At 36.3% G+C, this 27,627-nt stretch overlaps 1 protein-coding gene across 1 annotated transcript in view; it reads left to right on the forward strand.

The window, feature by feature from the left end:
* The window catches only part of LOC131056277 (short-chain dehydrogenase reductase 2a-like), a 63,942-nt gene extending 40,119 nt beyond the window's left edge, over positions 1-23,823 (forward strand). Inside the window, exons 4-6 of the mRNA XM_057990626.2 lie at positions 23,040-23,228; positions 23,402-23,458; positions 23,595-23,823. Of these exons, the coding sequence (XP_057846609.2) occupies positions 23,040-23,228; positions 23,402-23,458; positions 23,595-23,823 (475 nt within the window). The remainder of the gene's footprint in view (positions 1-23,039; positions 23,229-23,401; positions 23,459-23,594) is intronic.
* The last annotated feature ends 3,804 nt before the right edge of the window (positions 23,824-27,627 follow it).

Here is a 27,627-nt window from a genome sequence, read left to right on the forward strand (position 1 = left end):
GGAGAAGCATCCATGCAGTGCTCTACACATGTCCTTGAAGGTTCAAGAAATACTTATCCTCTATTGGTCCAAACTTTAAATCACTTTCCATGCATGAAAATAATTGCAACCATACACAATTTCCCACCCAATAGATTCTCTCAAACTAGTTTACTATCTTAACATAGGGTCAAGGAAAAGCGGGCCAAAATAGGAATCCAAGTGTCTTAAAAGCCTTCAAGACCATAGTGGTGAGGATTGAATTTCTTTCTTTAGTGGTAACTTTCTCTAGATTAATTAGTTGGGGATTCTATTAGGACCTTTTCCTAATTAAAAATATATATAAAGATTACATCCCTAAATATTGCATTCATAATAGAATATATTTTTGCAATATTGAGACTAAATTCATAATAGATTTATAGTGATGAATAAAGAAATATTTAAGATTATCAAAAAATTCATGTTTTCTTTCTCCCAACCGTCATTGGATATTGGGTGATCTTTGAGGCATTATGTCAAATAGTTCATGTGCCTTATCTAAGCTTACATATTTTGCATGCATGTGTACCTGGGCAGTTGCACTACAACATCTATACTCACTAATCACATTTGGTTGGAAGTATCTAAATCCATTTCAAATGCATCTTGTGCATATCCTGCAATCATAGCATTCCATTAGATCGCGTTTCTTTGATGCATCTCACTAAACAGTTCATGCGCTTTCATGTCTATACTTCCACATTTTCCAAACATGTCAAACAGAGAATTTCCAACCGTAAGCATCTGATATTAATTGCCCTTACCTTCTGCTTTGATGGAAGCCCATACTCTGTTCCAAAGCTCCCATTTTGGCACAAGTAGAGAGTACGTTGGCAAATAAAACTGATCGAAATGGAAATCTATTTGTTACATTGACTGCATTGTGAGGACGCTTGTGTATTTCATCGACAACATAAAGTAGGAAAGGACATGAGAATATCTCCTCGAGGAGGTATTCTATGACAGCTGCGAGGTAGATGAGAGTTTCTTATGCCATTTGCTTTGTTCTATGCAGTCAAACGCAAGAACACTGTTTGAATTCAAATGCTAACAGTGATTGTATTTTTAACAGAAACAGACGGGAAGGGACGTCAAGGGAAGGAATGGGCCCACAACACACCTACGCAGTCAAAGCTTAGTGTGTGTTGTTTAAGGTTGCCCCCTTAAGACATCATAATTGATTGGCTCTTCACTCCTAAGACCTTCAAAAGTCTTTAATGGCTTCATTGAGTCCTTTTGTCTTCCAAATGCACCTGCACCAACTTGAATTCTCCTACAATGCTTGATTGCATGTTCACTTGGAATTGAATTGATTTTATAACTAAGAGATCATTTGAATTGTAGGTAGACTCCTTCAAATGATAGGGCAGGCTTCCTTTTATACCTTATATATGTCTTGAAAGCATTTTATCCTGATGGCTTTAAATTAAAGTACTTTCTCTTCTATCTGGTATTGGCGAAGCAGAGGTTGCAATGCATCGTCCTAGGATACATATTTCTGCAGATACAACACAAGTTAAATGTATCCCAGGTTGATGCAAAGCAACCTTTTCTCCAAAGATCACCAAAAAATAGAGAAAGAACTTTAATTTAATGCCATCAGGATAAAAGTCTTTAATCAAGATAGATAAATGGTATGCAACTGGATCTATTTGGAATGCATTACCCAAACACCGCAATTGATCAGTCACCTTTGAAAAGAAAGTGGTATGATGAAATATTTAGACATAAAATAGATGAAATGCACTCCATACTACAGTTGCACAATATTTTGGTCAATGATATTTTTAAAATAGTAAAGGAAGGTGTATGGAACAACCAAATTCTGATCATTATAAACAATGAATATTTAAAGATCCTTTTATGATATGTAAGTTGAGAATATTTTATGAAAGGTCCCTAAATGAATACACTTTAAACTGATTTTAATATACCTTGAAGTGTGCAATATGGAAGGTTTGTATTCTTAATCTCTTGCCCATTTCTTAATTTAAAAGATGATATGTTTATTAAATATCTTTATTAACTTGATTTCTCCTTCAATTCTTGATGAATGCTTGATTGCATGTTCGCTTGGAATTGAATTGATTTTATAATTAAGAGATCACTTGAATTGTAGGTAAACCCCTTCAAATGATAGGGTAGGCTTCCTTTTATACCTGATATATGTCTTGAACGCATTTTATCGTGATGGCTTTAAATTAAAGTACTTTCTCTTCTATCGGGTATTGGTGGAGCAGAGGTTGCATTGCATCGTCCTAGGATACATATTTCCGCAGATACAACACAAGTTAAATGTATCCCAGGTCGATGCAAAGAAACCTCTGCTCCAGAGATCACCAAAAAATAGAGAAAGAACTTTAATTTAATGCCATCAGGATAAAATTCTTTAATTAAGACAGATAAAATTTGAGTTTGATTGTCATCATTTACTTTTCCAAATTCTTCACACGTAACTCCTGAATCAATTTCCTACTCACAAGAATTTTATTATGTCTCAAATATAGGGAAACAGAAGGCCTCAAATAGAAAACTTGAACATGCAACTAAATCCATTGACTAACGAGAAGAACAAAATTAAGAAACGATTTGATCATCTGAGAGGTGTTGTAGACTTGCAACTCACCAGCTAAGTTTTTGCGGGTAAGAATTTTTTTTGTTTTGGTTATGGTTGTGGTGTTTATAGGGAGACATTTACAAATTTATATCTATTTTCACTATTTAATGGTTATGGGTTTGTAATGGTAATTTAATGTTCTTTCATATTTTTGTATATATTCTTTATAATAGCCTATTATATTGATTTGTTCTATTATGCATAATGGTGTGGGTCAGACGACTTTGCTGTCGGTGCATGAAAGCATTGAACGAGTTCTACTTTTAAAAATTACATGAAACATTTTTAATTTATTTGATTCAGTGTTATTTGCAAAAAAGGATTATCAATGATGTTTCCTTTCTCCAAGAATTGTCTAGGATCTTTCCATCAGATAATATCTAACATCAAATGACTAAATCTTTTCATTACAAATGCTTATTTTATTTAATTATTATCTGAGAGTGAATTAAAATTTATATCTGTATGGAAGTAGAACATACAAGTTGAAGAGTCATGTGCAAGCAAATTTCCTAAAAGAAAGCAAGCAAGCATTATCTTGAATGACATGGAAACAAGCTCATCAGCTACCTATAAGAGAGCAATTGGAGAATGGTAGAGGAAAGTGTTTAAGGGTGATAAATAGAAAGATACTATGCAATACAAACAAACAATGTCTGGAGTGTGTGATGTGATGTCTCTAATTTATGTCCGGAGGGACTAACTGGTTTTGGAGTTCCTGCGAAACCTATTAGGCCACGCTTGGAGGAAATCAATGTGTTCATGCAAGGAGCACCTTTTTTCTATTATGAGAATGATACTTTTGCACCGAGGGATATTTGGAAGTCAATATCTAAAAATTTCTATAGTGTGGAACCAGAGTTGGTAGACTCGAAGTAATTTTCAGCTTTCAGAAGACCAAGAGATTATGTACACAATCTCCCAATAGAAGGGAAATGTCAAGCATTACCTCTCCCCCCCATGACTATTCAGGAAGCACTTCCTCAGAGAAAGGACTATTGGCCTCCATGGGATCAAAGAAAAAAATTAAAGCATAAACTCTAGACGATGTGGTGGTGTCCTTCGTGAAGAACTCTGCACTATAATTGAAAATTCACGAGGGAAACTGCAAGATAGTGAAGAGAAATACAATCTTGAAAAGTGGGAAGAATGGATCTTGGTTTGGGTGGGGCCAAGTCAGGTGGCTCCTCTAGAGGTTGACTAGATAGAAATCATATTAGGATTTGAAAAAGATCACACTCGTGGAACTTCGTGTGCAAGTGATCGATTGTGGTGTTTGGGTAATGCATTCCAAATAGATACAGTTGCATTCCAAATGGGTAATGTCTTGATTAAGGACTTTTATCCTAATGGCATGCAACTATATCTATTTGGAATGCATTACCCAAACACTACAATCGATCACTCGCACATGAAGTTCCACGAGTGTGTTCTTTTTCAAATCCTAATATGATTTCTATCTTGTCAACCTCTAGAGGAGCCACCTGACTTGGCCCCACCCAAACCAAGATCCATTCTTCCCACTTTTCAAGATTGTATTTCTCTTCACTATCTTGTAGTTTCCCTCGTGAATTTTCAATTATAGTGCAGAGTCCTTCACGAAGGACACCACCACATCGTCTAGAGTCTATGCTTTAATTTTTTTCTTTGATCCCATGGAGGCCAATAGTCCTTTGTTTGAGGAAGTGCTTCCTGAATAGTCATGGGGGGGAGAGGTAATTCTTGAAATCGCTCTTCTATTGGGAGATTGTGTACATAACCTCTTGGTCTTCTAAAAGATGACAATTATACTTCGAGTCCGCCAACTCTTGTTCCACACTATAGAAATTTTTGGATATTGACTTCCAAATATCCTTCGATGCAAAACCATCATTCTCATAATAGAAAAAAGGTGCTCCTTGCATGAACATATTGATTTCCTCCAAAGCGTGGCCCAATAGGTTTCATAGCAACTCCAAAACCAGTTAGTTCCTCCAGATATAAATTAGAGATGTCACATCAGACACTCCAGACATTGTTTGTTTGTATTGCATACTCTCTATCTATTTATCACCCTTAAACACTTTCCTCTGCCATTCTCCAATTGCTCTCTTCTAGGCAGCTGATGAGCTTGTTTCCATGTCATTCAAGATAATGCCTGCTTGCTTTCTTTTAGGAAATTTTCTTGCACATGACTCTTCAACTTGTATGTTCTGCTTTCGTACAGATATAAATTTCAATTCACGCTCAGATAATAATTAAATTAAATAAGCATTTGTAAAGAAAAAATTTAGTCATTCGATGTTACATATTATCTGATGGAAAGATCCTAAACAATTCTTGGAGAAAGGAAACATCATTGATAATCATTTTTTGCAAATAACACTGAATTAAATAAATTAAAATGTTTAATGTAATTTTTAAAAATAGAACTCGTTCAATGCTTTCATTCACCGACGACAAAGCCGTTTGACCCACATCATCTCTCATCGTCGGAATTCCGACGACAACTAATGGAACGTGTGACAAGGATGCTATATATCTGACGTCACTGCCATGTCAGACGGTCGTCGAGGAGAAATCATAACATCCATCGGAAATCCGACGTAAATGGCATCGTCGAAAATCCCGACGATGAGTTTTCAACGAAAAAGTTTGTCGAAAGACCGACGTTTGGTCATCGTAAATCCGACAATTAGCCATTGGAAATTAGGCCCAAATGTACTAGTGGTTGGAGACTCTTAATGAAGGTGACCCTACAGTGAATATTTCTAAATTTGATGGTTACTGGGTGAGATATGGAAACCTGAAGATGGAATAAGATGAAAGGATTACTACATTCATGGAAAGGGCAAATGAGATTGTTATAGGAATTCAATGTTGTGGTGGAACTCTAAGTGAAGATGAAATTGTTTCTAAAGTCCTAAGAGCCCTACTATCGTCTTACAAGATGAAGGCTACTATAATTAATGAATTGAGAACAATGGCTAATACATCTGTCAACAGAGATACCTTGGTTGGGAAATTATGTGCTTTTGAGCTTGAATAATTTGGACCTTCTGGAGCTGTGAAGTTTGAACCTTCTTTTCATGCATCTGCATCATCAATAGATAATCAAGATTGGAAATATTTATATGCAAAAGAATTAGATGTTATGAAGAGAGAAGATGAAGAATTTGAGCAACTTGAAGCCCTATTTTCTACAAGAGTACCTAAAGGACCGGTAGGAAGTAAGTATGAAGGAAAAACACCTTTTAAATGTTTTGTATGTAATAAGATTGGTCATTTTACATCTAGATGTCCTGAAAGGAATTCAAGATTTGAGGAGAGAGTTAGAAGATCCTCTAATCCTAACCCTTGTATCAGAACAAGTATAAGTACAAGAAAAACAGAGACAAGTCATGTTGCATAGCGGATGAGGAAGGTATTACTGATTATGATGATGAACTGGCAGAAGACTCTGCTAGTGGTTCCAAAAATGGGAAGGAATGGGTATTCCTGGATATCAAGGAAGATGTTCTGGAAGAGAATGTACCTGAAGAGAAGGTACTTGCTGCTAAAATTGAAGACAAGGATGAATGGGTAATTGACAATGGATGCTCACATAATATGACTGGAGATAAAGCGAAGTTTCTATCTTTGCAATAATATGATGGAAGTCTGGTTAGATTTGGAGATGACAAAGCATGTATGATCAAAGGAAAAGGAATTATATCATTGCATGGTAAGAACAATACTGACAATGTTTATTATGTTGAAGGTTTGAGGCATAATCTTTTGAGTGTAGGATAATTTGTGGATAAGGGATTTCAATTACAGTTTACAAATTAAAAATGTAAATTTATTAATAGATCTGGTTTAGAGATTGCAACCGGTACATAGAGAAAAGGTAATATATTAATTTAAATTTTTATGAGAATACATGTTCGATTGCATAAATTGATGAGAGTTGGCTATGGCATAAGAGGATGTGTCATGTGAATTTTGATTGCATTGTAAAGATCAGTTCAACTAAGGCAGTTAGAGATATACCTAAGATTGTGAAGCCCTATAATCCGGTATGTAAAGAATGTAAAATGGGTAAACAGGTCAGAACCACTTTTAGGAGTATACAAGATAAATCTAATGATTTTCTTGATCTTATTCATACTAATTTATGTGGCTATGCTAGAGTTAATTTTTTTCAAGGTGATAGATATTTCATGCTAATCATTGATGATTATTCTAGAATGATGTGGGTTACTTTTTTGAGGGAAAAATTTGAGGCATTTGAAAAGTTTAAAATCTTTAAGGCTAAAGTGGAAACTAAGAGAGGATTGAAGATTAAGTGTTTGAGGTCAGATCATGGTGGAGAATTCACATCTAGTGAGTTTAATAACTTTTGTGAGAAGCATGGTACAAGGAGACAATTTTCTGTTCCCCAGAAACCTCAATAGAATAGAGTTGTGGAAAGAAATAACAAAACTATCTTGGATGCTGCTAGAACAATGGTGATGGAAGCTAGTCTACCTCATATCTACTGGAGAGAAGCAGTGAGCACATCGGTTTATACATTCAACATAATACATATCAAAGGAGAAACCAATAAGACACATTATTGTAGCATCCTAAAATTGCGACACTTGCAATTTCGACTGCATTTGGGTCTTCACGATGGTGACGTAACACTGAACATGAATGGAGACCCCAAAACCTGATTATGACACCAAAAACTGCATTTTCTTGCACCCTGGCCTGAACCTCCTTTGCACCCTGCTGTCCCCGGAGGTGGGACCAGGGCGCCCAGCGCCCTGGTCCCTGGGTCCTATTTTGGGCCCGGTCTCTTTTGGACTTCGGGTCTTTATGTTTGCAAATTGGAAAATTATCTTTCCTGGTCGGCCTAAGGTCGGGAAAATCAGTCTATCAGCCCTAAATGACAAGTATATAAACTCCATTTTTCTCTCCCATTGGGGTAGAGAAAACATAAGAAGGAGATATATGTACAAGTGTGGAAACTATACTCAAGCATTCAAGCATTCAAGCATTCCTTCAAGCAATTGATCATTCTAAGTCTCCATTCAAGGCTAAGTGTTGCATTCAAGACAAGGATTCAACCATTGAAGAGGAGATCACTTATTACATGCTACATACAACATACAACATACAACAAACAACAACATCTATACCTTCGCATATAAGGATACAAACATCCTTACAACAAGGTATTAGTACTTGTTTTACATTACATTTACAGCATTTCTCATTTCTTGGTTAATTCCAAAACCGGGGTTTGACCTAAAGGCAAACCCCTAATCCCTAACCCCCCAATCGTCTTTGCTTTTCTGTGTGTAGGTTGCAGGTACGCGGCTGAAATTGAAGATCTGGAATCCTTGTGCAGAGACGAACAGATCCCCCTTCGTTTCGCGGATTTTTCGGAGGACCATGTGCACGCCGGGCGCCATCGTCCCGTCAACTTTTGCTCAAATTTGCAGGATAGCGCCGTATCGACATTTTACAGCTAATTCCAGGTCCGCAGCTTCATCCTATATCCCTATCTTAGTTTATAAGCGAATCTTTGTCACTTTCTATGCATTCCTAGCTTAATTCTTCTATCAACATTCTTTACAAAAGAGGGTAGCCTTGCTTTCTTAACCCTTGAAACACATTTAGCATCCAATCTTGCATTGTGTGGGATTGGATCTTGTGGGTTTCAACCCCTCTTTTGAATGTAAAGTCTCTTCCCTAAGTGAAAAACCATCAACCCTAGTGAATCTCCCTTCTCTCTCCTTGGAGTTGGAAGAGGGGAGAGCAACTAGGGTTCGATCGCGATTTTCCGCTTTACACTTATGAATTATGGTTTGGTAATACACCTTCACTTAAGTATTGCAGAATCTTTGGTAGTAAATGTTATATCAAGAGAGATGATTTTATTGGCAAAATTGATCATAGATGTGATGAATGCATATTTCTTGGTTATTCTAATGAAAGAAAAGCATATAGATGTTATTACAAAAAATTACAAAGAATTATGGAGAGCACTAATGTCAAGGTCGATGAGCACAATATAATTTTAAACAGAGCTTATGAGAAGGAACCGATAGTGAAAATGATTATATCTAAACCAGTAGCACCTTTTCTGGAACAGAATGTTGAACCAGTTACCCTGGCAGTATCAGAAAAATTATATAGTAACTGACGAACCGGGAAAAGGAACAGAGAGTCAGAGGACTCCTAGGTATGTGAGATTGAATCATTTAGAAGATCAGATCATTGGGGTTAAAAACAATAGAGCGGCGACAAGAAGAACACAGGCAACTAATGAGGTATGTTTAATTTCACAAGTTGAACCAATATAATAATTGAGGCATGTAATGATTAATATTGGTTGAAAGTTATGGAAGAAGAATTAGATCGGATAGAGAAAAATACATGGACTTTGGTTCCTCGGCCTAAAAATAAGAATGTTATAGGAACTAAATGGGTTTTTAGGAATAAATTGAATAAGGATGGTAAAGTTGTAAGGAACAAGGCTAGATTGGTTTGTAAAGGATACTCAGAAGGAAAGAATTGATTATGGAGAGACTTGTGCACCTATAGCTAGGATTGAAGCTGTAAGATTATTTCTTGCCTATGTTGCCCATAAAAAACTACAGGGTTTATCAAATGGATGTTAAGTGTACATTTTTGAATGGGGATCTTGATGAGGAAGTTTATATTGAGCACCCTGATGGTTTTTCACTATCAGTTGATACAAACATGGTTTGCGGGTTAAGGAAAGGTTTATATGGATTGAAACAAGCACCTGGAGCTTGGTATGCAAGGTTGGATAAATATTTTTTGAAGCTTGGTTTTACTAAGGGTGATGCTGATAGTAATTTATATTATAAGATCACAGATGATGATATACTAATTATTGAAGTATTTATTGATGACATTATTTTTGGAGGTGAAAATAAGTCGTGCATGAAATTTTGTAAAAATATAGAGAATGAATTTGAAATGTCTATGATTGGAGAAATTAATTTTTTCTTAGGTTTGCAGATTACTCAAACTGACAAAGGTATTTTCATCTGTCAAACTAAGTATGCTAGGGAATTGATGAAGAAATTTGGTATGAGAGATTCTAAAATGGTAAGTACTCCTATGATTACAAGTGAGAAATTGACAAGGAAATATGTTTCTGCACTGGTAAATCCTACAAGATACAAATCTATGATTGGAGGTATTCTTTATTTGACTCGGACTAGGCCTCACATAATGAGTGTTGTTTGTATTGTATCAAGATTTCAGAGTGATCCTAGAGAAAATCATGAGAGTATGGTGAAAAGGATTTTTAGATACTTTCAAGGTACATCAGAATGTGGTTTATGGTACCCTAAGGATGATAACTTTACTTTATGTGCATATACAAATGCTAACTGGGCTAGAGATATTGATGACCGGAAAAGTACATCCAATGGAGATTTGTTTCTTAGAAATAAACTTGCTTCATGGATCAGAAAGAAATAGTCATGTACTTCTTTATCTACTGCTAAAGCTGAGTATGTTACTATTGCTACTAATTGTACACAAGTTTTATGGATGAAGAAAATGTTGAAGGATATAAAAGTGGATTGTAATGAACCGGTAGTTATTCATTGTGATAACTCTATTGCTATTGATATATCAAAGAATCTGGTATTTCATTCTAAGACAAAGCACATATCTATCAAGTACAAATTTTTGAAGGAAAAGGTGGAAGCAAATGAAGTTAGATTGGTTTATGTGAGCACTAAAGAACAGATTAAAGATATCTTAACTAAACCTTTTCCTAAGGAATAATTTGAGTACTTCAGAGACGGATTGCGAGTTTTTTCCCCTCCGGTAGAGACTTGATTGATGTGGTTTGGCATCAATCTGGTATGTATTATCAAAGATACTATTGATTCTGACAATAATGTGGGGATGCTACTTCTCAAGGGGAGTAGTTAACATTAAGTTTCAATGGTTTATGTTTTTGCTTTGATATTTTTGTCAGATTTCTGGCATTAATGTCAAAGGGGAGAGATATTGATGTGAAAATGAAAAACTTAAGGAGTTGTATACATTAGGGGAGAGATATGTTGGCAATTGACACTCATTGGATTCATATTTTTTCAGTGATGGCAACAAGATTTTGTAGAAGGCATATACCAACAGACACCGGCATTGGAGGCATACACTGACAGACACCGGCAGATACCGCATTGGAGTAATCAAACTCATATTCAGCACCGACATCTAGTGCTTCTGTGAAGCTGACATCAATCTGGGATCTGAAAAGTTTTATTTAATCATTTTGTAATTATTGTATAGGGTCGATATTGAATATATTTTGTAATGTATTATAAGTCGTCATAAGGCATATTATTTGTAAAGGGTATAGAAGTCCATTTATTAGGTCATTGTGATATAGAAGAGTGGGTAGGACAAGGAAGCAAAATAGTATGATGTGAAGGAGATGTATGTAGATCATTTGTATGTGAAAGTAATATCATGCAATAATCAGTAGATGATTTGTAAAGCATTCTTGGAGAAAAGGAGATACTGGTAAAAGGGTTTAAGAACCGGTACAGAATAGAGATATAACCGAAACTCTTTTTGGCATAGCAAATGCATTTTGTGAGTTCACCATTATTGGCTTATAGTTAGTGAGACTTTTTTTTGTGTTGAGCAATGTTCTCTAGGTAGTATGCCTTCTTGCATGTGCACGCCCCCATACTATGTAATATCTTTCATATGGCTAGTGAATTGCTATTGTGGGTCACAAATCCCACCATGGTTTTTCCTCTTTAAGGTTTTCCACATTTAAATTTTGTGTGTTATGGTGTTCATTAATGTGGCTGGTTTATTTACTTCATGTTATATATTTCTTCATTTACCAGATTATATGTGTATGTTTTAATAAGGTAAAATCTTATATTAGCGACAGAACACTGATTCACCCCCCCTCTCAGTGTTCTTGGATTCATTATATTCCAACAATTTCTTTCATAGCCTGGTACCTCAGAGGAAGTTTAATAGCTTCAGGAAGATCCTAAAACTGGAATCATTGAACATGGCTATGGAGAAGCAACTTGATATGACACTTGAGGATTATGATGTTGAAAGGTTGAAGAACTTGAAGCTGCAAGATGAATTGAATTCTGCTAATGAATTTATTCTTGTTCTGCAAGAAAGGTTATCATCAGCTCAAGCTAGGAGGAAGGAACTTTTGCAAAACCAAGATGATGAAGACAAAAATGCACTTAAAGAACAATGTCAGAAGTTGAGTCAAGCAAACATGCTCATGAAGGATGAAATTCAAGACCTGACTATGAGGATGTCAAAAGATATTGAGGACAGAAAGAAGAAAAAAAAATTGTTGTATCTCTGAAGAACAAATTTGAAGAATCTGGCAGACTGGCTCATGAGAATGATATCTTGAAAACTAATTTGGTACAATCCCAGAATAATGATCAAGAGCTTGAGACTAAAGAACAAATTTGAAGAATCTGGCAGACTGGCTCATGAGAATGATATCTTGAAAACTAATTTGGTACAATCCCAGAATAATGATCAAGAGCTTGAGAGACACATAATAACTCTCAGAAATGATCAAACTACTACAAGTGAGTGTAAAGAAAAATTCAGGATTAGTGCTACACAGTTGGATGATTTATTGAAAAGAAAAAGGCAGAATGATGATTCTAGAGGACTTGGATTTGTACAAAGTGAAAGCTCTAGTACTGCAAATGAAGATGAGACAACTGATATGTGGAACTCATCGGACCAAAGGAAATAGGTAAGGAAATCTAATGCTTACAAATTCAATGGTAGATGCTTTGTTTGTAATTAATCTAGGCATATGGCTAAACAATGTAGATATAGAACTGTATGCGGGAAAAGCGGGACGATAGAACTCGAAATGCGAAAAATGGAGCTCTAAGGAGCCTTGCTCACACACCCACAGGACTTCTTGGTGCAAGCTATGGAGTTATGAAGCATAACTCAGCTTCCCAAGGATGGTTCCATGGTTCTCTATCTTGCACGGTCCCTCAAACCAACGTTTCTGCTCTCAGATCACTGAGCAAAATGGTTTAGGGATGACAAATGCAAGAATGAGGGATGCTTTTGTTAATTTTAATTTGAGATGCATCCTAAGCCATGCATGATGCTACAAATGCAATAACTAATTATAAGATGACAAGGTTAGTAAACAAACTATCCTAGCATGCTATATTAGTTAATGATTTAAGCTAATGATAATAGAAATACTCTAAAATGCATATTAGATTAATTTCTATTTTAAAGAGAGGCTAAATGATGAGCATATATGAAATGAAATCTTGAATGTATTTGAGCATAAGTATGATACTACAAACTTGGATCTTAAAATGGAGGAATGAGAGCTCTATTTATAGCAAAAATAGGGCAATGGATGGCCAGGATTGAAAGGTTTAATCAAGGGTTGAGTTTGAAAGTTGGGAATCCATGTTTGCAATTGGCACCAATGAAATGGTGACAAATGTCAACATAAGACTGGTTGAGAGAAGGGGTTGGAGACATTAAATGCCTGAGAAGACCTCATGGTTATCTTAGGGGTAAGGGTTATGGTTAAGTCAAGATTACCCATTGGATAAAGCTTTTATCAAAGGATAAACTCTTGTGCAAATAATTAAGAGATAACCATGGTCAAAGCAATGAATGCTTGATGAGACCCTTGGGTTACATGGAGGTTGAGTTTAGAGAAAGTCTCTAATCATGCAAGGGGGTTGAGTTAACCATTAATGGTTTGTAAGAGAAAGTTGTTGGAGACTTGGAGCCTTTAATGGTTATTGAAGACTTTGAGGGTTTGAGAAGTGACTTCCCTTTGTTTAGGGATGTGACAAAGTTTAGAAGATGGGTTAGGTTAATTTAGAAGTGATTAGAAGAGTCTACAAGGGGGGTTAGGAATAGGGTTTAGGAAGCAAGTGGGAGATGTAGGATTTTGCAAGTGGGTGAGGGAAAATAGAATTTATTAAAATAAATTGCTTTATTTCAATTTGGTTGTAATTGGGGAAATCAAATAAATTAGATTTATTCAATTTAGGATAAACTATTTAATTAAAAGTGGATAGAAGGGATTTAATTGAATAAAATGATTTATTCATTAAATGGTAAAATGAAATCTAGTGAATTTAATTTAAATAAATTGAGTAATTTACTTAATTTAAATAGAAGAATGTGGGTGATTCAATTAAATTAGATTTAATTAAATAGAGAAATGAACATAAAATATTCATTTAGGAATATGGTCATTTTTATACGTCTACAAGAATAAATCAAAATTACAATTCAATTCCTAATCAATGCACAAATTGCAAGATATATGGTCATAAGTCAGAAGATTGTAGAATGAATGTTAAGTATCATGCATGTGGAAAGCTTGGAGATTTGGCTAATCAATGAAGATCAAGGAATGACACCAGATATGGAAAAGCAATTCAAAAGAAAAATGTTACATGTTGCGAATGCAACAAAATAGGTCATATTGCTAAGTAATGCAGAAGCAAGACTAAACTGGTTAGCAATGATAGAGAAAATGAGAAAGAAAAGAAGAAGGTAGATAAAATACAACAAGATCACACTAAGAGATGGGTTAGAAAGTGTGAAGAACCAAGTGAAGATGCAAATACACTAGTAAGTGCACCAATAACTCCATTAGTAGAATAGAGCATTCCTACACCAGCAGGAAATTAAACCAGTAACTGAGGTATACACCTTAGGGGTTGGAAAATTCATTGAAAATCTTGCATATTTCCCGGAAGAGATCTGGAAAGAGATCTAGAGAGTTTTATTGATCATTGATGAAGGTTTACCTAACATAAAACTATGAAACCGACATCCCGTAGGGTACACTACTAAGCATTTATGACAGTGAAGGATTAAGGTTTACTCGCTGATAAAAAGGGAAAGTGGACTCATTTTCAATCACCCAGCACTCTAGCAAACTAGAGTGAAGAAAAGGCGAATCACAAGTGATCAAGAGCGAGCAAAGGTATTCTAAAATGATTTCCAACAGTTATCAAGATCTTTCAAACTGACAATCGTTATCCAAGTAGTTCTTTGAAATGGCATCCAGATCTACATCTTCTCCTACTTTCATTGCAAATCCCACTATTGTTGAGGTTAAGGATAGGCTCAGACCTATATTTAAGGAAGTTCCTCAAATAGAAATGAAGGAAGACTCTACTGGGGCATTCTCGAGGGTTCTTGATGACATAGTTTATGTAGAAGATTTCAGGGCCTATATTCACTACACCTTGGAGGATTTAGGCACTGAGGAGATCAAGCAAATGTATCAATCTATTATACTAGGCAGCTCTCAAACAATCAAGCCGGAATATCAAATCATGGAAGATCTAGGGTTAATCAGAATCCTGTATATACCAGAATTCAAGGATGAAATGATTAGATATGTTTTGACCAGGGTCCACAATGAATTCATCTGGCTGGACCGACCTTACATGATCACCAAAGAAGCAATTCAAGTGGTCACCGGCTTACCCAAAGTTGGACAAGAACTAGGGAAGAAGATCTCCAACACTGAGGTTGAAAAAAACACTGGCGCAACCCATGATGGAAGGTCGATGAGGATCAGCACCATCAAAGATACAGATGTGAAATTTTCCAGCATGATCAATGGCTACAAGGTAACATAATCAAGGCAATTGAACTCTGTTGCCAGTTCCTCTATCCATGTTGCATACCAAATGTTAAAGAATAATTGAAAGTATGATTTGTGTGAATGGTTAAGAATTGAATTAATGTTAAATCTTGGCAAGATCAAATGTGTCAAGAAAGGAACATTTTGTTTTGGTAATCTTAATGTCTACTTGATGTTATATTTCATGAATGAGCTACCGGGTTTGGGAAAGAAATGTTGGGCTCATGACATACCGATAGGCATGCAGATTAAAGATGCAATCACCAGTCTTGGTAGGAATAAGGATGAGAATCTATGGGTGTTCTTTAAATATTTCCAAGAGAAAATGAGATTGAGGGAGAGAATCTCCAAGCACATTGTGGAGAAATACTCCACTAATATCTGCTTCATGGTAAAAATAGATGAGACCCTCATGGAAGCAATGGAACGAAGAACAATATGTGTCACTGGATTGGGATATAAATTTGATGACAGCATCTTGGAACTATATGCTAAAATGTTGATTGATGCTCCTTTGGATGTCAAGGCTGAACACTTTGGTACTGCATAGGAGAAGGCTCTTGAAGTTAAAATTGCCTTCAATAAGAAAATGAGAGAAATGAAAATAGACAAAATATCTACCTTCATTCAAAATGTAATTAACAAGATAGATACAAAACTAGGTTCTAAATCTAAACCGGTAGATCAACTGGCAATGGCAGGTGCAACAACTATAGTGAAAAGTGCTCCTGAGGAAAAGAGGCCAACAACTTTCATATCTCCTATCACTTTTGATTCTGATGTAGAGGATAATCAACCTCTTGCATTCATAAGAGTACATAGGAAGAAAGTTGACAAGCTTCCGGTAGAAGAGAAGAAGGTGGAACCAAGGAGGAAGCTAGTAAGAAATGTAACAATGACATCCACACCTTCGGCAAGGAAACCTACTCAGAAGAGGAAGCCAACTCCATCTGCTTCTGCAACCCCCAGCAAGAAGAAGAAAAAGAGTGATGAAGAAAATGAATCTAGTAATATGACTTGTGCAGAGTTAATTGATGAGGTAACAAAAGATGGAATTTTGAAGAATGTGTCAAATTTATATGAACATTTAGATGAAAATGAGCAAAATGAAATTGAAGAAGAAATTTTGTTACATATAGACATATATTAGAAGGATTTGGTAGATATTTTGAAGAAAATTCCTTTCACATTATATAATAAGTTAGATACAAGAAGATTAGATGCAGTCAAGAGGGATAGGAAAATTAAAGAAGTTGAACTTTTAGACATTTGTGGTTCTATAAATAATGAGAAAATGAAAAGATGTATAGATGTTGCCAACAGAACAATTTTTAGCAACAAACCCTGACAAATAAGCTTAATGATGGGTAGAGTAAATGAGATAATAAATGAGACCAGAGATGGTTGGGCTAAATTCTTCCAAAAGAATCTTGATTTCCTTACTTCTCAAGAAGAATTTGCTAAAGAAACATCTCCCACCATTCCGAACAGATCCAAGGGAAAAGGAATTTTGGGAAGTTCATATCAAATTTTGAATGAACCGACAGATAAATCTAAAACCAATGAGAGTGTATAGACTAAACCGATAGAGACAACATTCGTACAATCTGAGCAACGTAATATAGATAATGTACAGGATACTGATAATATTATGGATAATACTTCGCCGACAGTAACAGATATTGCACCAAGTGGCGAAGCCACCAGTGCAAAAGGGGATGAGAAATGAGATACACCGGGAGAGGATAAGGAAAAGGAGACTGATAAGACACCCAGTACCATACCGACAATTGATTCCCCATCAAAACTTTTGGCAAGTGACGCTTCTCAAGTTGATACGAAATCAATCACAGAGATGAGTCCCATAGAGCTAATGAAGGAAGGATCTGCAGACAAAGGAATAATAGATCAGTTAATAACAGTTTTGCACAAATTGAATCCTAATTATATGATTGAAAATGAAGAAAGCCCTTCCGGAAAAATTAAGGTATTGACAGAGCACATATCTAAAAACGTTCAATCATTACAATAGATTTCCGACTAGCAAGCACTTGAAAGATTTACTTTGGCTAAGAAAGCCGCTTTTGATCAAATTATTGAGACTGAAAAGAGGAAGATTGGGGAGAAACTTATACTTATTAAAAATTATTTGAAATAGTGTACTAACATCTACAAGGTTTGTTTTAATATAAAAATTCTTACTAAAAATGTAGATAAGAGGATAAAGGAGTTACAAGACAAGACTGCTACTATTGCTAATTCTTTTGATGGGCTAGCGTCACTCACAACATCTATTGATGGACAAATTTTGACTTTGGAGAATCAAAATTTTTCTTTTGAAAAGGAAAGAGACAAGATTATTCAGAGAGAAATAAGTCTCAGAGGTTTGGTGAGTCCAAGATTTCATTCACTTGGTCTACATAAGAGGGAATGCATGGACATGCTTGCGAAGCCCACACCAGTAGAAGTCATTGAGAAATAAACACTTGCACATTTACTGAGTGGACTTGTATCCATATCTGAAACATTCAAAACTGGTTGGGATACCTATATACAATTACTTGAGAAAGCTTATCCAAAAATATTAAAATTGGTCAAGCTTCGGGTATACTAATCTGTAATTATTCATTCTTTTGCATAGATTCTTAACAATTATTTCACCAATCTTTGGCATTGATGCCAAAGGGGGAGGACATGTATGATAAAAAATATGTATATAATCCTAGGGGGAGGATATCAGACAAAGAGTTAATTGCAAACATAGTCAATCAGCTCAAGGGGAGCATATTTCCGTTGAACCGGTAGGGAATCCATTTTTTCACATGAGTGTTGTCATCAATGCCAAAGGGGGAGATTGTTGGTAATTGAAACTCATTGGATTCATATGTTGTCATTGATGGAAATAAGATTATGTAGAAGGAATATACTACCAGACATTGACATTGGAGGCATGCACTGGCAGACACCGACATTGAAGTAATCAAGGTCATAACCGGCACCGACACCGGCATCTAGCACTTCTATGAAGCCGACATCAGTCTAGGGTCTGAAAAGTTTTATTTAATCATTCTATAATCATTGTATAAGACCAACATTGAATATCTTTATTATTGTATTGTAATCCGACATAAGGCATATTGTTTGTGATATAGAAGAGTGTGTAGGACAAGGAAGCAAAACAATGTGATGTGAAGGACATGTATTTAGATCATTTATATGTGAAAGTAATATCATGCAATGATCAGTAGATGGTTTGTAAAGAAGTCTTAGAGAAAAAGAGATAGAGGTAAAAGGGTTTAAGAGCTGGTATAGAACAGAGCTATAACCAGAACTCTTTTTGGTATAGTAGATGCCTTTTGTGAGTTCGCCATTATTATTTTGTCTTAGCAAAAGCTTGTAGTCAGTGAGACTTTTTTTTACATTGAGAAATGTGCCTTGTTGCAAGTGCAGGCTCCCATACTATGTAATATCTATTCATATGGCCAGTGAATTAATATTGTGGGTCACAAATCCCACCATGGTTTTTCCTCTTTGAGGTTTTCCACATATAAATTATGTGTGTTATGGTGTTCATTCATGTGCTTGGTTTATTTACTTCATGTTATATGTTTCTTCATTTACCGGTTTATATGTGTATGTTGTAATAAGGCAAAATCTTATATTACTGGCAGTACACTTATTCACCCCCCTCCCCCCTCAGTGTTCTTGGATTCATTGTATTCCAGCAAGATATAAGTGTAATTCAGAGCTTTACAAAGATATCATTCACAGGAGGAGTTTGGTCTTTGTTTCAGAAATTCATTGCTATATCTTTGAGTGGGAGATTTTTGGTTGTCTTCCATTAGGGGATACTTGTTTGGCATTTCTTGGTACTTATATGTTTTTCACATCTAGTGTTACCATCAATGTCAAAGGGGGAGATTATTGGCCATTTGGAGGAATTGATTATGTGTTACATTGATGTTTTGTCATTGATGCCAACACTAGCTGTCTGGATGCTTTACCGACACCCTTCTGGTCCTGGTAGGATGAGTGGTTTCTAGTTGGTTTGGATCTGGCATGATCCGATAGGCTCCAATATGGTTTGGTTATGGAATTGGCTTATTCATGATACTCATGTTGATATTTAGTCAGTTGGTTTTGGTCTGGTGATCGGATGCTATTATGTTTACTTCGAAGCTTGGCTTGCAGTTCTGACAAGGGTTTCACTGCCAAAGCTTTTGATGAAGATATGTGATGATGTGCATGAGTGTTGTTGGTGCAAGTTCCAGTATGGTTTCAGGATGCTGATGGTGATCATATTTGAGACTTGGCGGACGGAGATCATTGCTTTAATGTGTGGACCTATATTGGGTCTCGGTTGATCTAGGTTATGGATCGGCTAAATGTAACATGTGGATTGGACCTCTCGATGTGTTTTTGGGATGTCTTATGTGTTGGATATTATTTGTTTGATCTAAGGCCGACATGTTTTGTAATTATGTAATAGGTTTATTGTCTGGTAGCTCACCTGATTGTTTATGGTCAAGGGTTTGTAAATATGTGATGTAAGATCTCATTGTAGATCATGATGGGAATCAGATGATATGTAATGTATGAATAATGCAATATCAATCAGGCAGCATATTTGGTTGATCATTAGAGATCGAAGTGGGTTTATGTAAGAGGATTTATTCCTCCGGTATTGAGCTTTAACTAAGCTGTACTCATGCATACGAGATGTTATCTTTGCAGTTCAAACACCTCCGGATTGTAATCAGGATTTCTATGTTGTCAGTGAGACTCCTTTTGCGATGAGTAGTGCACTCTAGGCTATTGCCCTTCCTGCAAATGCAGGCCCCTCAATTGTATTTCACATACTTACTGTAGAAGTATTATCTAACTGTGGGTAGGGTTCCCACTGTGGGTTTTCCATTTACCGGGTTTTCTACATATAAATCTTGGTGTCATGTGGATGGTATTTATTCTCTGATTATTGTTTGTGCTTAATTGGTTTAACTGTTATTCCAGTATTTGGTTTAAGCATTTCGATATCAATGTTTTGGGTTCCTGTATTAAAGTTTTAATTGCCAAATGTTCTTGTAATATGAGACTACGGATTCAATCCCCCCTCCCCTCCCCCCCCCCACTCTCAATTGTCTTCTGGTTAGTTGAACTGTCTAACAGGACTTTCACTTTGTATCTGCAACCTAGAATATAGAGTCACTTCTCCTAAACAGTTGCCATTAGAGTCACTAGTTAGCAAGTAGTTCCTCCACACATGGAAACTCATGTTCAAAGTTAAACTTGTCATTGTTCCCACACTATTGTAATAAAGTGTCTAATCACATAAAAAAAGGGGTAGCTTCTCATTGAATATGATTATTATAGCGCATAGAAAACATTGTTTGTGATAATTTTGTTGCATCTAAGCCAATATAAGGATCATATGTGGAATTGAAAAGATGTGTATTTAAAGAGATCAATCTCCTTTGTTTTTGTATGATTGAATATGTTGATGTAACTAATGTTATCCATGACAAAGTAAATTACAAAGGTGGTATGTGTAGTGCAAAGTAACATGTGGAATAGAGAGTGTCAAAATGACAATGAAAAATTACAAAGGTCCTTCTTGATATCATTCTAATCCAATCTTAGATAGGGGATGTATGTTATCTATTGTAATTAGCTTTAAGGTTGGTGCATCTTAATTTTTAGAAGGTCATAGGAAGAGGAAGAGGAAGAGCAGTGACAAGTATAATGAAAGACAAAACACTAAAACAAGAACACTTTTTGATAAGCAAGTCTATCAAAGGATTTCTTAGATTTGTTATAGATAGTAGCCAAAACATGGTTCTATTAAGAAAGGAAGCAATTTCATTAGATAGATTTGCACTTCCTAATATAGACCCTAACATCACCTAGAAAGGGGTAAGATAGATATCACATAACTATAGCAAGTAAAACATAAATATTTTATCAAATGTCAATGAGGGGCTCCATAGGCAACAAAGTCAAAACTATTAAAAATGAGAAGCACTTTAGAGTCCGTTCAATAAAAATGCTATGCAAAGTATAGGCCCAGAAGGACCAACATCAACAAAAGGTTCCTTGATTTTATCTACAATTAAAGATGGTGTTACAAGATATAAAATAACATGAGTCAAATATCTTTTAAGATCCAAATAAAAAAATAGCATTGCTGAAATACACCTAAACCTACATTCACATGTGTTTTGAAGACAACAAGAAAATAGAGCCACACATCCACTTCAAGTTTAATCAACATCTTCTTGATAAAGTTAAGGATGTCCTCAAAATAGCCAACACAAGCAAGCAGTTCAAGCACATTCAAAATGATCAATTGAAAATGTAATGTAGTAAAGGTTACCCATGTGATTAAAATATGTACAACAGACATTCTAAACCTGCTTGGCTGCATGCACATTTAACACAAAGTTTAGTTTCAGAATATGTTCCAAAGCCCTTCACTAATCCAAATACATTTTGAGAGCATCCTTGAAAAAATCATTTTGTTCATATCCCAGAAACATTACATTCTCTGAGACCACATTTTTCTTAGGCATTTTGTCAAACAGTTTCTAAACCTGCTTGGCTGCATGCACATTTAACACAAAGTTTAGTTTCAGAATATGTTCCAAAGTCCTTCACTAATCCAAATACATTTTGAGAGCATCCTTGAAAAAATCATTTTGTTCATATCCCAGAAACATTACATTCTCTGAGACCACATTTTTATTAGGCATTTTGTCAAACAGTTTACGTGCCTTGTTTATGCCTTCACATTTTCCATATCTGTCTATTAGAGCATTTCGATCAAATCTCTCTATCCATTAAGGTTGCGGAGTCTGGCTCTAGATCTATTGAAAGTTTCTGAAGCCTTTTGAACAAATCCCTTTTACGTATATCCTTGCAAGCATGGCATTTTATGAGACAACATTTTTTTAAGGCATTTTGCATACATGTATAACAAAGCAGTTGCAACTATGATATCCCACAAGATTCTTTACCTTTCACCTGTGGTGGATGACCATACCCTGTTCCAAAGCTCCCATTTTGACACAGGCAGGGAGGATGCTGGCAAAGATTGCAGCCAATTAGATCATCTTGAAGGTTTCTGAAGCTTTTTCAACAAACGCATCCTGTCCATATCCTGCAATCGTAGCATTCAAGCAGGCCAAGTTTCTGTGCCTATCGCACAAACAGTTAGAATGCGTTGTCTATTCTTCCACATTTTGCATACGTGCCTACCAGGGCATTTCCTGACAGCGCTCATACCCTATTCCAAAGCTGCAATTTTAGGAACAGGCAGAGACTACGCATGAAAATTTTTGGTCTGAAATTTGTTTGTCCGTACGAAAATAATATGGGCGGTACCGCGGTAGGATACAGCCATTCAAAAAAAACTTTAAATTTGGACGGGGCTTAAAAGCCAACTGAAACGGAATTTGTGAAAGGCAAATAGAATGGTTGAAGAGGGTCCACCAGCCACCTAAGCTGACCAGCGCTTAGTGTGTACTGTTTAAGCCAGCCCAACAAGATTAACCACTTTCATTTTCTTGTTATTCGATAGTAGCAAATTAGCAATAAATAAATCGTCTTTTAGGAAATCCGGAGTTGCGGTATTTATATATTGATACCAACCACTTGAAGCCCGAGTTCAACATCGTTTCTCTCCGTGTCTCATAGTTTACTTAGGATTTTAAGACAATAACGAAAACTGTTTGTAAAATGCAGACTGGAAGGAAAGGTTGCAGTAATCACAGGAGGATCACGAGGACTTGGTGAAGCCACCGTTAGGCTGTTTGTCAATCATGGAGCCAAAGTCATAATTGCAGACATTGCAGATGACGCTGGCATGAAAGTGGCCAAATCCCTTTCTCCCTGGGCGACATATATCCACTGTGATGTAGCAAAGAGCAAGATGTAAGCGCAGCAGTTGATTTGGCCATTGAAAAGCACGGAAAACTAGATATAATGTTTAACAACGCAGGAGTCAGCAACACCCAGAAGAGGAGCGTGGCAGAGTGAGATGGAGCAATTCGAGCGAGCGTTGAACATAAATCTGAAAGGAGTAATGCATGGTATTAAGCATGCAGCCCACGTTATGATCACCAGGAAAATGGGCTGCACTATTTCTACGGCGAGTATAGCAGGTGCTATGGGAGGAACTTCTTACTCCTACACAGCCTCCAAACATGCAGTCATTGGGCTGACTAAAAATGCTGCAGTCGAACTGGGGAAATAGTGTATAAGAGTAAAATATTATGTTTCTCCTGGTGTTGTTGTCAGAGATAGGGTGATGAATATCCGTGGAGAGACCCCTACAGCAGAGCTAAAGGCTCAGATGGAGGCCTTGTTTAGCAGCCGGGGAAACTTAAAAGAAGCAATCCTTGAAACAGAGGATATTGCAGAGGCTGCTTTGTATCTGGCGAGTGAGGGATCCAAATATGAAAACGACCATAATATTGTGGTAGATGGAGGATTAACGATTGTAAACAACGAATGGGCACTGTACTAGTGATCGATGGTAGAACCAGAATCCAATTTTTCTTTTTCGAAAGAATTTTTATGTTTGTATTGTATCAAGTTCGGCAAGATTGGAATTGATCAATTCGAATTGTCGCTTAGTAACTTAATGATTCAAGGAAATAAATTTCTATTCTAATCTTTAGGATATAATTTATATTTAAATTAAATAAATAAAAAGCGAGTAATGAATGTCCAGATTTAAATTAAAGATGAAAATTGAGGAGTTGGAAAAAAGTAATTCAATAATTACTCATTTTAGTACAATATCAATGTGTTTTTTAATGTTCATTTGTTAATGTATTTGAATGGACACTTAGAAAATATATATAGAAAAATGATTAGAATATTGGGACTAAAGTTTGATAATATTTGAGTTGATGTAAATAATCTTGTGTTTCTTATGTAGTTACGAATAAGATTTAATTGTGAGCTTAGTCTTTTATATTACAACCATGTAGATGGTATTTCTTGAGAACACTTTGTACAATCAAGTTTGCCTCATCTTAACTAGTTTTATATTAATGGAACTTTTAGAATCTATTACACAACATCTTCTAGCTTATTTTTGAAAAGGTTTTGTATTAAAAAGTATAATGGTTGTACTTTCAATGTGAGAAAAGAAGATTTGGTTTACAAGATCACAATCATGTCATGCAATAGATACTTGATGACCTCACGTCCATGTAGAGATGTGCCTTGAAACTGCTTGTGAATTGAACGTAGCTTTTGGAAAGTGGGCAACAAGGGCACTCACTTAGACACTCTAGAAGCAAGCAGAATAAAAAAAGAAAAATCACTAACCTATGTAGAAGAATCTCAACCAAACAATTAAGACCCCTACTACTAAAGAGAAGGTAGACATCTATGTAAACCCTCTAAGGAAAGAAGGCTTCAGCCACTCAGAACCAAGTAAAAGCCAAATAGAAGAGTAGGAAGAGGAAAGAAATCCAAATCTTCCATGGCACAAAATACATGCACAAAGCCCACGAGCACTTTATCAAGACATCCACTAATGAATGTCTAGCACTACTACATAGAGGGGGGTTTTAAGCAGAGAAACGAGACTCACCCGGAATCGCCCAAACTCGGCGAGTCCAAGTCCGAGTCAAGCCAAACGAGTCCAGGGGCTCGGACTCGGACTCGGCCGAGTCTGGAGAGTAAACTCGCCAGACTCGCCAAGTTGGCGATTTTGGCCCAAAATCGCCAAACTCGACAAGTCCCGAGCCCTGGACTCGGTCGGCGTTGGCACAACTAAAAAGTCAAAAAAAAAATAGTTTGGAAAGTTTTTTTAAATCCGTTTTTTAATGTTAATTGTCTTCTAGCCCTAAAAGTGACTTTCATTTCATTCACTTGCAAAAAAAGGAAGAGTAAAGTGAGTTGGGAAGAAAAACAAGGGTGCATAGAAGAAAAACCAGCAAGGAGGAAGCTCAAGTTTTCTTCAATTTGTCACATTGGAGCTGCATTGTGTTTCGATCAGAGAAACGAGACTCACCCAGAATCGCCCAAACTCGGCGAGTCCGAGTTCGAGTCAGGCCAAACGAGTCCCAAGGGCTCGGACTCGGACTCGGCCGAGTCTAGAGAGTAAACTCGCCAGACTTGCCGAGTTGGCGATTTTGGCCAAAAATCGCCAAGCTCGGCGAGTCCCGAACCCTGGACTCGGCCGGTGTTGGCACAACTAAAAAGTCAAAAAAAAAATAGTTTGGAAAGTTTTTTTAAATCCGTTTTTTAATGTTAATTGTCTTCTAGCCCTAAAAGTGACTTTCATTTCATTCACTTGCAAAAAAAGGAAGAGTAAAGTGAGTTGGGAAGAAAAACAAGGGTGCATAGAAGAAAAACCAGTAAAGAGGAAGCTCAAGTTTTCTTCAATTTGTCACATTGGAGCTGCATTGTGTTTCGATTTGGTGCATCAAGAGTTGGATAGGAAGAATTTGCAACTCATTTCAAGCTTGTTGTAAGAGGTAAGATTGTTTTATTTAACATTATTTTGTTTCTTATATGCAAAAATTCCATTTTCTATTCATTTATTTTGAAAGTTTTACATTTTCTTGTATGCAAGATCTTTTGTATGTTTGTAATTTGTATGTAGCATGTAGTATGTAGTTGTACTATGTAGGGTTGTATGTAGGGTTTGTAAATTTTATTTTTTTTAAATTGTAAGGTTTGACAAACCCTACAATTTTTTTTAAAAAAAATTTACAAACCCTACTTTAGTTTTTTTGAATGTATGTATTAATTTTATTTTGTATTTGTAATGTTTTATTGCAGCAAACTTCACTTTATTATTTGCCTCAACTTCAACTTTCACAAAACTATCCTAAAATGTCTACTTCGGCTTCTAGACCCCCCATGAGAAAGGACCCTGCTTGGAAATATCATGAGGATTTTCTAGGGCAAGGAAAGGGAAAAACAAAATGTATGTTTTGCAAAACAATATTACATGGAGGTATATATAGGCTGAAATACCATATTGCTGGTGTGCGTGGACATGATGTCGAACCATGCCTAAAAGCAGTCTCTGAGGCCATACGTGATTGTTATGTAATGGTTGAAGAGATTGAAAGAAAAAAGAAACAAAAGGAGGATCGAGCGGTCATTGGAAGAGTGACAGTTTTAGGAAGAGGGACACAGTTAGGTTGTGTTGGAAGCCCTTCTTCCTTACCTCCATGTTGTCCCACTCAGTTTGCTACTGCTGGTGCTTCCGTTTCTGCTTCTGCTTCTATAAGTGGCAGTGCCACTGCCACTTCTCATGCTCCTACCACTAGTAGTTGTAGTGGGAATGTTACCATTGGACCTAGGATTCGTAAATCTAGGTTGGATTCCTTCTTTGTGCCTTGCACTATTCCTGGGTCCCAACCGTCACTTGAGGGCATGGGTTGGAACAAGGAGATCCATGAAGCTGCTAAAATGGCAATTGGCAGGTTTTGGAGCTACAACTGTATTCCATTCTTTGTAGCCAGGTGAATGTTTTACTAACTTTTATGTTTGATAACTTTGATTGTTTTAATTTTTATACTTAACTTATCTCATTGAATTTTTATACTTAACTTATCTCATTGAGTTTCTTTGCGACGGGTCTCCTTATTGGCAGCAAATGGTTGATGCCATTACCATATGCGGGGCAGGGTTCAAAGCCCCTAGTGAGGGTGATTTGAGGGGACCCATTTTGTCTCAAATGGTGGATGATGTGAAAAAGGACTTAGATGAACAACGCCACATATAGAGCACTAAAGGTTGCACCATCATGACTGATGGTTGGACGGATAGGAGAAATAGAACTCTCCTTAATTTTCTTGTTTCTTCCGCAGGTGATTGATTAATTTTAGTTTCATATAGTCTTTAATTTTTTATTTTTTTCTCTAATGGTTTATTGAATGATCATTGACCTAGCTTTATTTTTTTATTTCAGGGGGCACCGTTTTCATCAAGTCCATTGATGCCTCCGCCCATTGCAAGAATGCCACCTACCTATGTGAGCAGATAGAGGAGGTGATTGAAGATGTGGGTGAGGAGAACATGGTATAGGTAGTGACCGACAATGCAGCAAATTATGTTGTTGCGGGTAAACTTTTGATTACAAACTAATTTTGTTTGCAAATTAATTACTATCTTGTAGTTTGTACCTCCATTAATTACAATTTACAATGCAACAAATTATGTTGCTGCAGGTAGACTATTGATGGAGAGGCACCCATCTATAGTTTGGACTCCATGTGCTGCTCGTTGCATTGACCTCATGTTGGAGGATATTGGAAAAATCCCATGGGTCAAGAGATGTGTAGAAAGGGCAAGAAAT

This window comes from Cryptomeria japonica, chromosome 7, assembly GCF_030272615.1.
Source record: "Cryptomeria japonica chromosome 7, Sugi_1.0, whole genome shotgun sequence".
NCBI classification, from domain to species: Eukaryota; Viridiplantae; Streptophyta; class Pinopsida; order Cupressales; family Cupressaceae; genus Cryptomeria; species Cryptomeria japonica.